The sequence below is a fragment of the Eublepharis macularius genome, chromosome 1 (assembly GCF_028583425.1).
Source record: "Eublepharis macularius isolate TG4126 chromosome 1, MPM_Emac_v1.0, whole genome shotgun sequence".
Classification (NCBI taxonomy): Eukaryota; Metazoa; Chordata; class Lepidosauria; order Squamata; family Eublepharidae; genus Eublepharis; species Eublepharis macularius.
Window position 1 is genome coordinate 31,974,535 of NC_072790.1, and position 15,648 is coordinate 31,990,182.

General features: G+C 44.6%; 1 protein-coding gene across 1 annotated transcript in view; it reads left to right on the forward strand.

Annotated features, from left to right (window-relative positions):
• The window catches only part of IQCA1 (IQ motif containing with AAA domain 1), a 125,440-nt gene that overhangs the window by 84,051 nt on the left and 25,741 nt on the right, over positions 1-15,648 (forward strand). The window contains exons 13-15 of the mRNA XM_054980748.1: positions 2,734-2,816; positions 8,527-8,634; positions 11,005-11,204. Of these exons, the coding sequence (XP_054836723.1) occupies positions 2,734-2,816; positions 8,527-8,634; positions 11,005-11,204 (391 nt within the window). The remainder of the gene's footprint in view (positions 1-2,733; positions 2,817-8,526; positions 8,635-11,004; positions 11,205-15,648) is intronic.

Below are 15,648 nucleotides of genomic sequence, written 5' to 3' on the forward strand. Positions count from 1 at the left end.
GTGGGAGGCTTAGAGGATTAGCAGCATTAAAAGCTGTCCAGGGGGCTCCATGAAGCCATGTAGGTTGAGAACTAGGACAGATGGATGGATGGATGGATGGATGGATGGATGGATGGATGGATGGATGGATGGATGGATGGATGGATGGATGGATGGATGGATGGATGGATGGATGGATGGATGGATGGAAAAAGTGCCAGTGACTTGCATCTCCCTATTCCATCTTCAAGTGTGAAGAGTATCCTTCCCCACTTGTTTTGAGCCAGAAGTTCAAAATTAATGAGCATTCCCCCCAAACTATGAATGAGAGGAGCCCCTGCTGCTACGTCTTCATCAGACCAGGCAAGGGCAGTAGTGGCTGTTACCCCATTCTCAGAGCTTGGGTCCTTTAACCTCCTGCCTGCCTTTTACAAAGACTGTCTTGATTGCTGTTTGTAAATGTTGTTGGAGCTGCTGTTGCCTCCTCTACAAGCAGAGCCACAGACCACAGAGAAGGCATTGTGGATGGTGCACAACTTACCCAGGAAAGAGAATAGTTGCCTAGGCAACAGGCTGCTGTCTCCTTGCCTTCACCTAAAATTCCCAAACAGTGAAATGAAGACATGCAAAGAAAAAATGCAGCCAAGTTAGAACTCTTGATAAAAAGCAGCCCCCCCCTCGCCCCTCTGGTGTTGAGAAATGGCACTCGTAGCTGGAGTCCAGTTACAACTTGAGCCAGAGGAGGTTTGTCCTTCGCAAATTGTTTCTCCTTAAAGAGTTTCCAAATTGTGACATGGTAAAGCAACCAGCAGGACTGAGCCATTATGCATAATTAAGCTCAACTTCCTTCTAGAGAGCCTGCTTGCCTTCCTAGCCATGCCCCAAATACCAGTAGCCCCTTTGTTCCACATTATTACAAGTTAAATGCACAGGAGCGCTCCCATGAAACAATATTGTTACTGTCTTTCATATCAGTAACTACTTCCAAGACAAGACACATGAGCTTGGGTGCAGCAGAGGGGTTTCTGCACAAGGAAAGGAGAATTGATTTTCGCCAATTCCTTCCTTCTGCTGCACTTATGAACCATCCTCCCACCGCCGCCACTGTCACAAACTGATTCCTTTTCCCCAGGAGTGGCATTTTAGGGACATTTGGGACGGCAGTCAGAGAGGGAAGGCGAGGAAGTCCTGTTCTGCTGATGAAAACCCTTCCATCCATGGAAATCTCCAGTGGATTCAACCCATGTACTGCCAAGTTGCTTCCAGAGTTTCACAAAAGCTAGTTGTTCATCGTGTTCTAAGAAGATATTTTCAAGAACATGAATTACTTCCAGCTGCCCTCGTGCACCTTTTACAGTTAGCCGGGGTTAGATGACATCTTGGCAGCCAGCCGCGACCAATTTCCTAAACAAGTTGCGATTAAAATCACTCAGATCTGCACCAACTTGGATGCTCCTTTAAATACAAAGAGCTCAATGTTCCTGGGGTATCCACTGGCCTTCTTCCGTTAGATACTTTTCAGTCTGTGCAGCCTGAGGAAGTGGACAAGGAGATGTGAGCCTACCTCCTTCACGTTTGATCCTTGCCTTTCCTGGCTGCTTAGTTCTCCTGAGAGTTGTGAGGGAGGTCTCAGAGCCAAGCTACAAGTGATGAATTACACTTGCCTGGCAAGTGAACAGACTCGCGTGTATTCCTCCCTGTTCACTTGCCATTCACTTGCGCTCCAGTGGAGCGCAAGTGAATGGCAAGTGAACAGGGAGGAATACACGTGAGTCTGTTCACTTGCCAGGCTAGTGTAATTCATCACTTGTAGCTTGGTTCTCAGCTGCCTGAGGGCTCAAGGGTGGGTGGGTGAATGGCACAACATAAGGAATATGCTTCTGCTATTGTGTTCCACTGAAGGGGGAGAGGAAGGTAGTGCCCTTCTCAGAGGTGGCCATGGAGCTGCTGGGGCTACAGTGGTGGTGGAGAGTGTCCTGAAGTCATAGCTGACATATGGCGACCCCTGGTGGGGTTTTCGTGGCAAGAGACCAGCAGGGGTGGTTTGTCATTGCCTTCCTCTGCAGCCCTGGTCTTCGTTGGAGATCTTCCATCCAATTACTAACCAAGGCCGACCTAGCTTAGCTTCTGCAAATCTGACGAGATCAGGCTCACCTGGGCTGTCCAGGTCAGGGCCACCATGCAGGTGCCACTTCTAAACGGCTAGTAGAATCCAGTGTGAGTGCAGGGCGATGATGTCACTTGCTGGCACCAGATCCCACTGGCCATTCAGAAGCTGCACGTCTGCCCAGGGCTACAGCCATGGTCCTAGTAGCTCTGTTGCTGCCTCCCATCACCTAGTGATAAGGGCACTGCCCAGAGTGACTGGCCCAAGGTCACCCAGCGTGCTTCCATGTGAGGGCAAGTATTTTGAACCCATGTCTCTGAGCTGCGCGCTGCCCCCACTGGCCCTCCATCCCACACTGGCTGAGTTTTAACCGCTGCTGTCTCCCCCCCCCCCCACACCCCATTGATGGGATGGTCTGCTGTTAGCGCTTATCGCTCTCTTTTATAGTTTTAACTTGTTTATTATGGCTTTATTATTTGTGACATGGTTTTATATTTCTGTTTTAAGTCATTCTGTGGTCTGCCCAGCCGAAAGTAGATTATAAATAGCGTATAATATGAATAATAATAGAAACTTGGCTTTTAGAGAGGATTTGTGCCTTTGGCTACAAATCAGGTTATGTACTTAAATTATACCTCTGTGTGTAGGACCATTGATTCTATCTTCAAGGAACTGGTAGAAGAAGGGATATTAATAAGAGCCAAGAAAGTGAAACTCAGCGATTATGTGGGTAAAGTATGAACTTTCTCTGCCAATACCATACATTTAGACTTTGGAATGGTGGGATCGAGGGAACAGCTCCTGAAGTCTGCACCATGGGGAGTTAATTAGTATTTCACCATTACAATGCTTGAAAATTATGTGCCTTCTAAAATCCGGGCAATTAGTCTCATCAGTCTGAATCTTGTGTAAAGTGGCCAAATTTCAGAAAAGTCCAGTTAAAAAAGAGTTACAGAAGTTCAAAACCATCAGCCTCAAGCTTCTAGCCACAGCTTTGCAACTGACATTTTGGCACGCGCCTAACGTACCTCCTTTTTCCAGTTTAAATTCTGTCAGGAGTTCAGAAATATTCCAGCAGTTTGTCCTCATGCTGGTTTCATTAAAAACCATGTTGCGTTAGTAAAGTTAGACTGTTTCGGTAATAATAATAAATAATAACTTTGTATCAAAGTACTGGCCAGTGATGTGAACATACGTACACAGTCAACGTTATACTTCTCTCTTCCATGTCAGTTTTAAATAAAAGGGGCTGCTGCCTGCCCAGTGAAGGAAGCATCCAGAGACGCTTATGCAGAGGATCAGGGAGGCATTTAGCACTGTTGGCAAAAAATTCTGTGTGGAGAAATGTGTAGGGAACTGGACGGGGAGGGTGTCAGGTGTCAGCTGGTGATGACATAATGGTGCAATGACAGCTGCCTGTCAGGGAGAGAGAAACAGAGAGTGACACCATGACAGAAAACAGGGTGTCTGGATGTCGATGGATCAGACAGAGGGGAAATGGGATGTGAGTGAGGGAGCAGGAAAGAGAGATTTGTTTTCCTTACCCCTTGTGAATCAATGGACTTGCAAGCCCCCCCCCCCCTTTCCTTCAGGCTGGCCCCTGGGATGTTAGAAAACCCCGTGGCCATTCGAAGTCTCTGCTTGACCTCTTTCCCTTATCTCTGGGAGTCAGCTGAAATAAACTTCGTAGTATTCACTGCCATCAGTAACTCTGAGAGTATCTCCTGCTTGATGGGAGTTGCACATCTAGCACTCTGGATCTGTAATGCCATTTAAAGGCCCTGTCTAGTTGCCATACCTCCCATTTCACAGGGACAAACGATTGCAAGTTGGAGCTGTAATGCTCCCAGGATGGCAAGCTTACCTGCTGCCCCTCTCCATTAGGGCACTTCAGATAGCGTCCGAATAGGTGTGTTTACAGAAATCAGGTTAAGAACATTCGAAATAAAATAAAGTTTGATAAATGAATAAAAAGAATATTTATGGTCTGTTCAAGCATTTGGGCTAAGCAAGGGTAATAATAACATTAATAACATGCAATTTATATACTGCCCTTCAGGACAACTTAATGCCCAATCAGAGCGGTTTACAAAGTATGCCATTATTATCCCCACAACAAAGCACCCTGTGAGGTGGGTGGAGCTGAGAGAGCTCTGAGAGAGCCGTGACTGACCCAAGGTCACCCAGCTGGCTTCAAGTGGAGGATGAGGAATCAAACCCGGCTCTCCAGATTAGAGTCCCACGCTCTTAACCACTACACCAAACTGGGTACAAAGGAAAGGTGAAAAAAGCATGCACTCTCCTTCCCATAAACTTAATTTACTTCGTTCATATCGTGCCTTTCTTCCCAGAGAGGTCTGAAAGCATCTTACATTGTTCTGTTCTCCTCCATGTTATCCTCACAACAACCCTGTGAAGTAGGATGGGCTTGAGAGAGTGTGACTGGCCCAGAGTCACACAGTGAGCTTCTGTGGCAGAGCAGGGATTTGAACCCTAGGTGTCCCAGATCCCCACCTGATGCTCTAACCACTATGCAACACTGACTGTCATATACCACACTGGCTCTGAAGTTGGTACTTATCCTAAACTAGGGAAGGGTAGGATTACTTGAAATTGTAGTAGTTTAAATTCACCATTACCTTAGTTCTCATGGATGGGACGTCTCTCCATTGTCCCTTACCTTGTGGACAAGATGGAGTCCCTAGGTAAAGCCTTAGTACTACTTGGTTTGTGTATCCCTAGTCAGAGTCAAAAGAGTTTATTGTCTATAGCCATAGGCCGTCACAATTCACCAAACATTGACTAATAAACAATTAAGTCCCTTATCACAGTTTGTATAAGTTACTTAAAATTAATTAAAACAGAACAGTATGCCAAACTATCCCAGGGATCACGAAGCAGCCTCGTTCAGTACCACCTTAGATCTTATCGTTTTGGTTGTGAGTGCAAACTGAGAGACTCTATAGGACACATGATTATCAGTGTCAGATAACAAAAACACAATCTTCTTGATTTCAGAGTATGTGTTTGTCACTGATAGGATTCTGGCCAAAAATTTAGCTCTGGGTACACCATATAATGGACAATAAAGTAGGTAGTGGGAAAGGTTCTCCACTGTAGGTAATCCACAAACGCAGGTGCGATGTTCCATGGGGGTGTGAGAATAACGCCCTGCCGAAAAAGCTGTTTGCATCATCTGAAAGTGCAGAGCAGTGAAAGACACTCTGAGGTTGTAATGAGAAATACTGTCTAGGTAGGGAGATCTTAAATGGTCAAATTTGATTAGTTTATACCAAGGAGCTGCCTTAGATTTTGATATCGATAGCCGATCCATCACTGCATCTGACTTATAGATCCACTCCTTAAGTGGGAGGTTGTTGGCTGAGACCCCTAACAGGTCATCCGGGATGGTATACCTTTGGCAAATGGTGGATAGAAAGCCAGGCCATGTGGGGTCTCTGGATAGTAAGTAATTTACTGATTGGCAATTTAAGGAGTCAGAACTGAAAAATTTGATCCTTTTCCAGTATTTTAAAACTGCAAGGTGTACCCACACCCTAAGGGAGGGGATGTATCCCTAGTCAGAACCCATAACCGTAAAGAGCGTCTTTCCCATGTCCTGGGAATTTATAATTTACTGTTGGGAGAGTCTCCCCCCCTGCCCCGCTCTTGCCAGTCGTTCTGATCTTCTTGCCACAAAGAGGAAGAAAAAACTTTCTAGCTGTTTGACTGTCTCCCTCTCTGTTTCTTTAGGTGTAAACAAAGTGTGAGACAGTAAACTCATTGTCCTACTTCAGTCAGAGCCGTTAGCAGTATGTAAGCACAAAGTACTATGTACTTGGGTTTGGGGTGCAACTCCCAGCCCTCCTTTCTGCCAGGCACAAGTTTGCAGCTAGGTTCTAACTAGGGTTACCAGGTCCCCTTATCCTCCCAGTGGGAGAGGTGGACCCGGTGCTTACTGGTCTGAAAATCTTCACAAGTAGCACGTGTAGCGTGCGCCTTCCTTGCGCCCACGCAGTGATGTCACTTCTGGGCTTCGCGCTTTAAGAATCAGCTCATTTGGGGCCCAAATCAATCCCAAGCAAAGTTCAGGGGCATTCCTGCAGCCAGCGTAATGATGTCACTCCTGGAAGTGACATCGTTGTGCCCCACCAGGAGCTCACCTGCTGTGGGCTTGCCTAGCTATTTTGCCTCCCAGGCTCATACCCTGTGACTTCCCCCCGCTGGCTAGGTGAGTGGTAGCATGGGTCAGAGGCTGGGAGCAGGGCATCCCCCCGCCCCCACCAGGGGACTGGCAGCCCTAGTTCCAGCTCATAAACTCAATAGTCCCAGTGGCTGAAATATTGAGTTGAAGTCTCTGGTGGAGGGCATTTCTCCACATGCCTCAAAAAATCTGGTATTCTGAGGTAATCTGAATCTGGAAATCCTACTTAGCTGTTAACGATATTGAATATTTTTTCCTTTTAGACAAACAAGAAATGCTTAGATTAAAAAAGTCACTTTAAGACAGTTGGTAAGGACCTTTTCAAATTCACACGTGGACCAAAAAGCATGGGAATTGTAAATCAGGACTCCAGTCTTAGCTTCTGCACCACTTAAGGCTTCAGCGATAAATAGGCTGTAATGTTTCACAGGTGATGCTTGCTTCTGAATGAGATTCTAGGCACCCACAGCTTGTCTTGATCTTTCAGCTCAAGGTTCCAGGAAGAAGCTGTACAGTTGCAGCTTTCTCCAGTAACTTGCTACATATATTCTCAATGAATTTCTGCCTGATGTATGCTGTTTCCATGTGTGGTCCAAAGATGTATTACCATCATCATGTGCCTTTGTGCATATGATCCATTTTCCTGTTGTAGCCCATACCCACACTAGACTACCTTTCTTCCACCACTCTTCGCTTCTTGCTTAGGCAGTTGTGAGCTTTATTTTTTACCTTAGTTCAAGACACTCTCAGTTCTAGGCAACGAGACACACGCCAGCGCTTTGGATCTGTGACTCAGTGGGGAAACACCGTTGCAGGTTTGAAAGGAAAACTGAGAGCCAGCCAAGATGAAATTGGACATGAGGTCTGCATAAGGGGATAATGCAATTCCAGGGCAAGTGAATTAGCAAATTGATAAGACCAATACCAAGAGACCAATACCCAGTACTTACAAGAGAACCACTTGCCCAGCAGACAGGAGGAGTGAAAGAGCGAGATCCTGAGGTTGCATTTAAAGAATTCCAAATATTAAAAGTTTTAGTTTTAAAGTTCAGTTTCATGTGTAGGATGATTAATGAAATAGTAGCAAAGATACGATCAGGATTATTTGTTAGAAGGCAACGGAAGGCATTTTCCTCCTTCAGTACCCCCTTGCTGTTCCTTCCTGTGGTTATACCGATTGGTTGCACACTCTTTGGGGAATTATAAGTTGGTAGGAGGAACATGGAGGTAGATATTTAATAAATGTGGCCCCATATACACGAATGAAAATTCCCAAGTTTTCTAACAGCACAAGAGGTTGGTAAGTGCCTCAGAATGATATGCGCATAGTAGGCAGAGTTCACAGGCAGTGATTCTGAACTTCCGCATGCTCAAGCATCCTCCATCACACATGCCTTCACTAAGCTGCCTTCTACGAGTTAGACCATTGGTCTGTTGCGGTCAATATTGTCTGCTCTGACCAGCATAGGGGAGGGAACAGTATTTCGGTAAGGAATCAGGCACAGTTACTTTCTCCATCCAAACAACCAATTAATGCAGATATACTGGCTGGCTTGGGCTCTTTGTAACATTGTTTATATAAAATCCTAGATGTGCAATGTGCTTTATAGTTCTTATTCATCTTTGCAATGTCTCGATCAGATGAGCTAATGTTACTCGCGTTTACAGATGAGAAACATGGGCAGATTGTGATTGGCCTTGGCTTAGCAAGACTTGAACCAAGATCCAGGACAGGCTTCCAGAGATCAGAGTGATTCGCATTGTTAACCTTGGAACATCCAGCATGGGAAGCTTAATTCTGTTTGGCTGTTTATTTTACATTACATTTTCCTTGGGGGAAATTCTAAAATAGTATTACTGACTGAGAAAAGCTATTATGACATAAAAGCAGGGCTTTTTTTCAGCTGGAATGCGGTGGAACGGAGTTCCTGAACCGCTTGAAAATGGTCACATGGCTGGTGGCCCCACCCCCTGATCTCCAGACAGAGGGGAGTTTAGATTGCCTTCCGCGCTATGGCGTGGAGGGCATTCTAAACTCCCCTCTGTCTGGAGATCAGGGGGTGGGGCCACCAATCATGTGACCATTTTCTCTGAGGGCAACCCACTGAATTCCACCACCTCTTTTCCCAGAAAAAAAGCCTACTTAAAAGGATGTTATATTTATAGTCCCTGGTAGAGTCTAACTTCTGGAGCTCAACCCCATATCATGTACTAAGCCTTCATCTCTTCCTTGCAGGCGAATACAGCTATCTGGGTACGACACTTCGACAGGTGGACATAGAACCAATGCCTTCTCTCACAGATGTCAGGCAGCTCATCGCACTCTATGGAATATTGCCCTTAGGTAAAATCACAGCAGAAATAACCAAGGGGCAGAATACCATTCTTTGCTTCCTAGCAGCATCATATATTTTTACTAGGCATGACAGTGCTTGATTGAATTTAGTTGAAAGCATTCCGCAGAATTCTTTTTCAATTAGGCATTCCTGAGTGGAGACAGCACACTTTTAATAGCATCCTTAAAAGAGGAGTGTGCCTGCTGCTGTGTTTGACATACCGGCGCTTTGCCATTTTTGTTTGCATGCTAACGGTTTGGGAATTGCAACCCATAAAGGAATTCACTTGGGAAAGGTAATAGCTAACACAAGCTCCAGTGATTAAATTTAATCAAGTTAGGGGAAGGTTGCAATTTACCTTTTACAAGCCAGCTAATGTGTCTGGCTATTAAACAATGGAAGCATTTATGGAATTAGAGCTCATTTCTTGAATCAAAGAGAGGGCTATTAATTGTCCTTACCATTTTGAATTCCAGAAATTATTAATAAGCATTGACCACAGCAGTTTACTTAAAAGTACCATTTACATGTTACGTTTCTCACAGACTGACCTTCTTAGGTGTAGATTCTTGGCCTCAGAAAAACCTGTATAACTTGGTGCTCTTATTTTATTACTACTTTTAGTTTGAGAGGCTTTCAAACAAAACATTGCTAGAATCAGTTTATAGTCGGGAATAGTCTGGATTCCGTCCAATCCCTGGTGAGAGCTAGATCAGAAGTGAAGTAAATACTAAAACACTGGATGCTTATCCACCTAACCATTCAGTCAGAGGCAGAACATGTTCTCAGACATAACTCACATGTGAAATAGCTTTCTGAAGCAGGATCCAGACCAAATAAGTCAAGTCAAGAATTCAAAGCTAGGCATGTTGATTCACACTTTAAAAGACTGTTTAACCAGAGGGGTCTTTCTAATGGAATTATAACAAAACATTCTCCTGGACCAAGTTGATTTGTCATTGAAGGATCTTGAAGCAGTTGCTTGGTGTGTAGATGTTAACCCTTCATTGACTGAAGCGTCGTCATCCATAAAAGTTACCAATAAGCTGACTACATAGGTTTGCATCCGTGTTGGTCTTCGAGAACAAGAGAATTGGAGCCAATGTCAGTGTAGTACTTAACGCTGCTACAAAAATTAATATTTTTGAAAGCTGTGACACAAGCAGACCAGTCATCTTTCCTAAGTATTAAATCTTCATGGGTTGGGTCCTGTGACTCCCTTCCACCAAGTGGAAAACCTTATTATGTTCCTCCTTCAAGCCTCCTCGCTTAGGATAAGGGAGTCATAAGAACCGGTTGATTTAGTGCACTGGGTTTACTTCTGAATAAACATGCACAGAATCAGGCCACTTAAACATGTTTCATTTTATTTCTGCTCTTACATGTGATCTGGGGTTTCTACTCCTGTGCAACTATATAAAACTAGAAATCGCCGAGTTACTTTATCTGAAAGAACTAGAATGCACTTATTTCTTAGCTACCTTTCCTGTGCTTTGTGAACAATTGTGCACAGCATGTAGAATCAGAATTTCTTCTTGTTTATGAAACTGATCCTTTAACTTACCTTCAGCTTATGTAGTTACAAACTGCCTTGTGACCCAAATCAAACAAATTCAGACAAGAAATCAGTAATTTTCATATGGAGAAATTATTCACGTGTTGTGTGAAACCCGTATTTCAAAACATATTAAGCTTTACATATTAAGCATCCCAGCCTTCCTGACATCTGGAACAAAACATTGGATCTCCAAATCTATTTATTTACTGGCTTTATTAAAGATTAAAGCTAGGTTAGCCGTGGTGGTTGCATAGAAAACATTCCCAAAAAATGCACCGCCAGGGTCGGAAGCTGCCTGATAGTAAGAGAGCAATCCACTCAAGGGCAAGCTGATTTTGAACACATGCTTAATTCTCTTCCATTGAGTGTATCAGGTCGTGTACTTGTGAGTGTGGTTCCCAAACTGTTTAGAAGAGAGACTCATGTTGGCCTGGAAACAGCTCTCTCTGGATCCGTTGTCTGCACACGCAGATAATGGCAAGCCATTATCAAAGCTTCTAGAACCTCACTCATAGACCCCACCCAACCCCATCACATGTATTCATTTTCACATTCATATCCTGCCCTTCAGCAGTTTGCTCCGAAGGTGGCCTGCTGCACAGAGAGGGGCCAGGGGATAGCTGAGCCAGGCAGACCAAAGGAAGGGGCTTCATTCTACCTCCTTCTCCACCTGTGGGATGGCTGGCTGGCTGCTGCCGAAGTCTGAAACAGGACATTTGGACCTAGAGTCACTGCTGTGGATTGCGGAGCAGACGCCTCCTTCAGGTTCATTCATCTCCACGGGGCTCCCAGTGAAACTGTCCATTCTTTACCTCCCCAGGTTCCCAATCTGTTCATGAAAAGGCTCCTCTGGTGAAATCCTTGCTGCTTGCTGGACCGGCAGGAGTGGGAAAGAAGATGCTTGTCCATGCCCTCTGCACAGAAACGGGAGCCAACCTCTTCAATTTATCTGCCGCTAACATTGCCGGTAAATACCCTGGCAAGGCCGGTCTGCAAATGATGCTCCACTTGGTGTTCAAGGCAAGGCTAAGAAGATTCTCTACTTTTCAAGGTTTTTTTTTAAACTATCTATTAAGGATGATAGGTTGGAGCAAGCCAACTTTTCCACTGAGGAAAAGAGAGAAGGGGGTATCTTTTGACCTTCGACAAGGCTTTGATGCGTATCATGAGCCCTGCCTGGACAAGAGGCACGTGGGACAGGGGCTGTAGCAAGGAGAGGAGATCAGTGAGATTGAATGAAAAAGCTGGCTGGCGCCAACCCTGTGGTGTGTTTCATTTATGATCAATTGTTGTACAATATATTGTGCAATGGTTACAATAATGCATTAACTTCGAAGTTGCGATGATAATAATATTTTAAGAACTTTTTTAAAATTTAAAAGCACGTACCTTATTAAAGATAGACCAATTTGAGTGCCCCACCCCAGCTTGCAAAGGAAAATGCGTAGTGCAGAAAGACCCCGTGGATGCAAGGGATTAAACTGTAATGACAATAATAAAAACGGATAATATCACAAGTGAGTACAATGTGTGACACTGACAAAAGTGTCAACTGCTTGCAAAGCATGGAAAGAGTGTGCACCTTCAGCGACAATTTCCATGTTTTGGGACAGCATGAGGGAATTTGCAAATGCCAGCTCTTCTCTTAAATCAAAGGGTTTGGGGATTTTAGAATGTCCTGGTATGTTGAGGAGGAAATTCACTGATTTATATGAGCCCTCAAGAGATGTGGGGGTGACAGCCTTTAAGCTTCAGTGTGATTGTATAATAGCTAGCATTTGTATTACATTTTTAGGTTTCGAAAGTGCTTTGTATGTATTAGCTGAGCAGTCTTTAACACCGCTCTCTGAGTAGTCCATATTTATGATTTTTAAAAAATATTATCCCTTTTTTTATTATTGTCATAGTTTGTCCAGTGTCTCCAGAAAAATAGCCCATTGTTGTTATTCTCCTGTTGGTGTAGAGGAAGAGGTGGCTAAAGCTAAAGCTGAATCAGGGTGGGCACATCTTGTTTCTCTCTGATGGGCACAAGGACAGATTGTTGCTCGCAGACTTCCTTCCACTTTCCCCTTCTCTCTGTCTTTCATGCGCAGAACTCAGTTGAAAGCTTCCTAGTTTAGGACGCCTTCAGTCGAGCTCCAGTTTGCTATGATACCCAAACGCAGGCGCCTAGGAGTCAGCAACTGTGGGGCCCCCCAGAAGCCACGGGCCCTGGCAGTTGCCCCCCCCTTGCCACGTACTGCTGCCGGTCCTGCTGAGATGATGGCTTATGACAGCTCTGGAGTATCGTAGTCACATACTGCAAATCAGGGCTGTTTCCAGGGTTTGGGGGCCGTGGGCAGAGTTCCAAGGGCCCCTCCCATCCTCGGCTCCTCCTCATGCCCTCATTCCTTCCCTACTCACACATCTCTTCTGATGGCTGCACTCACATCCTTCCACTGCCTGCTTGTGAGTGCTTTGTCACCTCTGCTCCCAGCTGCATACACTGTCTAGCACTGCCAGTGAAGAGCATGTGGGTGGTGCCCAAAGCATCAACATTCCTGGTGGCCCTGGCAGTGGCATGCCAAGCTGCACCCACCACTCAGCACCATCGGGGAAAGGGCGTGCAGGCAGTGGGGGCAGCTGTGACTGCAGGTGGTAGGAGAGCTTGGGAGTGGGCAAAGGAAGGCCACACAGGCAGGTAGACACATGGGTAGGAGGGCACTACTAGGCATAGTAGTGCCCTCCTGTGCAGAACTCAGTTCCTAAACTAGGAAGCTTTCAACTGAGTTCTGCACATGAGGGCACTACTATGCCTAGTAGTGGGCGTAAGGGGGTCCCTGAGTACTCTCTGCCCAGAGCCCCCCAAAATCTGGAAACAAACCCCATTCACTTGTATTAAGATACCATAGCAAGCTGCTTTTTATCTAAACAAGCTAGTTAAGTTTGAATAAACGCCTGTATTAAAACACCTCAGAGATTCACTGTGGCGCAAATTTCTATGGACTACTTACTTGTTTATTTGAAAAATCTGAATGCCACCTCTCCAGGGAACCTGCCTGAGGTGGCTTATAATATAAAATATGGTTTAAAAAAACATAGCTATTAAAACCCAGCATTCAAAAACACAGCCAGAGCTTAAAAAAAACACAAAACTCAGAGCATCTTAAGAAAGGGTCTTAAATATTTCTCAGGCTAAAAACAGACTACAAAACACAAAAAAAATTCAAATGTCCTGGGACTCCATGACCTGGACTCTGTTCTGGGCCACCTTGAGCTAATGACAATTAATAATAATGCCAGGATTTTCAGCTAGATGTTGCTCACTTGTAGAAACCTCAGAGTATTTTGTAGATTGTCATGCTGCTTTGATTCAGAAGTATACTCGAGCAGAGAGGCTGTACCTTCGATACCGAACAAAAAAGGACAAAAAAGGGGCTAGTATTAGAGAACACTTGCTGAAAACTGCCGGGCCAGGAGACGAGGCCGCAACTCTTCACACAGCGCCCAACATTAGCTTCGCTTGGCAGTATTAGAAAGGTTAAGGAGCCCTCTGCTGGTGACTGCGACAAAATGAAGAGCATGGCACTGCTAATAAAATTTCAATTATAAATTAATTGCATAGTCCATTTAATTATCCTTCGACTCAAACTACCCATGGATAATTCAAATGAAGTACTTTCATTGGAACGTACAGTCTGCTACATATCTGCCAACAATTTCAATTAGATTCCAATGGATTATGGGTGTTTCACTTAAAAAAAAAATAGCAAGACTGTAGAATATTGATCAGCACAGCTCGCTTCTCGGAGTATCAGCATTCTATATGCAGGCAAATTTGTTCATTTACACCTCATACTTGTGAACTGGCAAGTAGAGGTTGTTCATGTCAGTGAATTATTTGACTATTAACACCAACGGAAACCCTATTTTGTTTTTGGCTGCATGAACTTCTTCAATAGCTAATTTAAAGGGACAGGAGATGATCAGTCTAAAGAAAAAGTAAAAAGTAAAGCCCAGGACAGAACTCTCATGTTCTAGAATCTGCACCTGTCTGTTTAACAGCACTGCGGATGTTCTCTTATTAGAGACCCTTCAGTACCTCTCAGCACCAATATTGTGGGGAAAACCCCCCAGAAAACTCAAAAGATCTTCAGTTTCTAAAATGCATATTTTTTCAGTCAATAAAATTGGTAGAGTAACTGGTGAGTTAATTTTGCACAAACTAAACTTCATCTCTGTTCAGTGACAGTGCCATTCTTGGAATGAAATCTTGACGAAGGCAATGTGTTTCACCATTTTTTTCCATCAATTACTGGTTTTATGATATTAAGCAGAAAAAAGAAAGCGGCTCTTGCAGCCCCTCCAAAGAGGTGTTTTCATGTCACCTTTCCAGGATTCCTCCAAAATTCCTAGTAGCAACCAGGGCTTTTTTTCTGGGAAAAGGGGTGGTGGAACTCAGTGGGTTGCCCTCGGAGAAAATGGTCACATGGCTGGTGGCCCCGCCCCCTGATCTCCAGACAGAGGGGAGTTGAGATTGCCCTCCGCGCCGCTGCGGCTCGGAGGGCAATCTAAACTCCCCTCTGTCTGGAGATCAGGGGGCGGGGCCACCAGCCATGTGACCATTTTCAAGAGGTTCTGGAACTCTGTTCCCCCACGTCCCAGCTGAAAAAAAGCCCTGGTAGCAACCATATGCAAAGACACCCCAGGAAAGGCTTTCAAATGGGGTGTCATATCATGTGTTTACTGCCTACCATCTTAGGGCTGGTGACACATTTCAGCTCACGACAGCAAATTTTTCAAAACAGGATTTGTTTTCCCGAGTGAGGTCAGATATGCCTGGCCAATCACACAGGATCGATCCTTATTTTGCATGGAGCCAATGCACTGTGCTCTTTCTTGCGGCAGCTGTTTCTGCCGTTAAAAAATTGTTCAAAAACAGAGCAGCTAGACATGTGATAACGGATGTTTTTAGCTTTGCAATTTACCATTGTTCTTTTATTGAGCAAACAAATACAGCTGTGAAGCGGCAATTAGGACTCTTCATAGATATTTTTACAGAATTTCTATTGCTTCAGGCTGCCCATTTTTTCCCATCATGTGTAGACTTGGGTCTCATATATTGCATGGTGAAAGAGATGGGGAAATATTTCATCTGAAGATCCTTTTCTACCTACCTTTCTACCCTGTGATACTTGTAAGAGATCAGTTGCCACATGGTGGGAAAGTTGGTTGTTTGATTTGTAAAGAACCCCGAAGAGTTGTCTTTATCACATTGCACGAGAATCACACTACATTTAAAGCAGCAACTCGCAAAGGCATCCATTCACGTGGTGGGTATATTCCAAGCCCATGAAAATTAACGCATTTGTCATCAGCTGCACTGGGGATGCCTGCTGCACCCTGAGGACTTGTTCACACATGATATTTATACTGAAGGTTAATTATTATGATTATCTCTCCACCTTCAGCACAGATACCATGT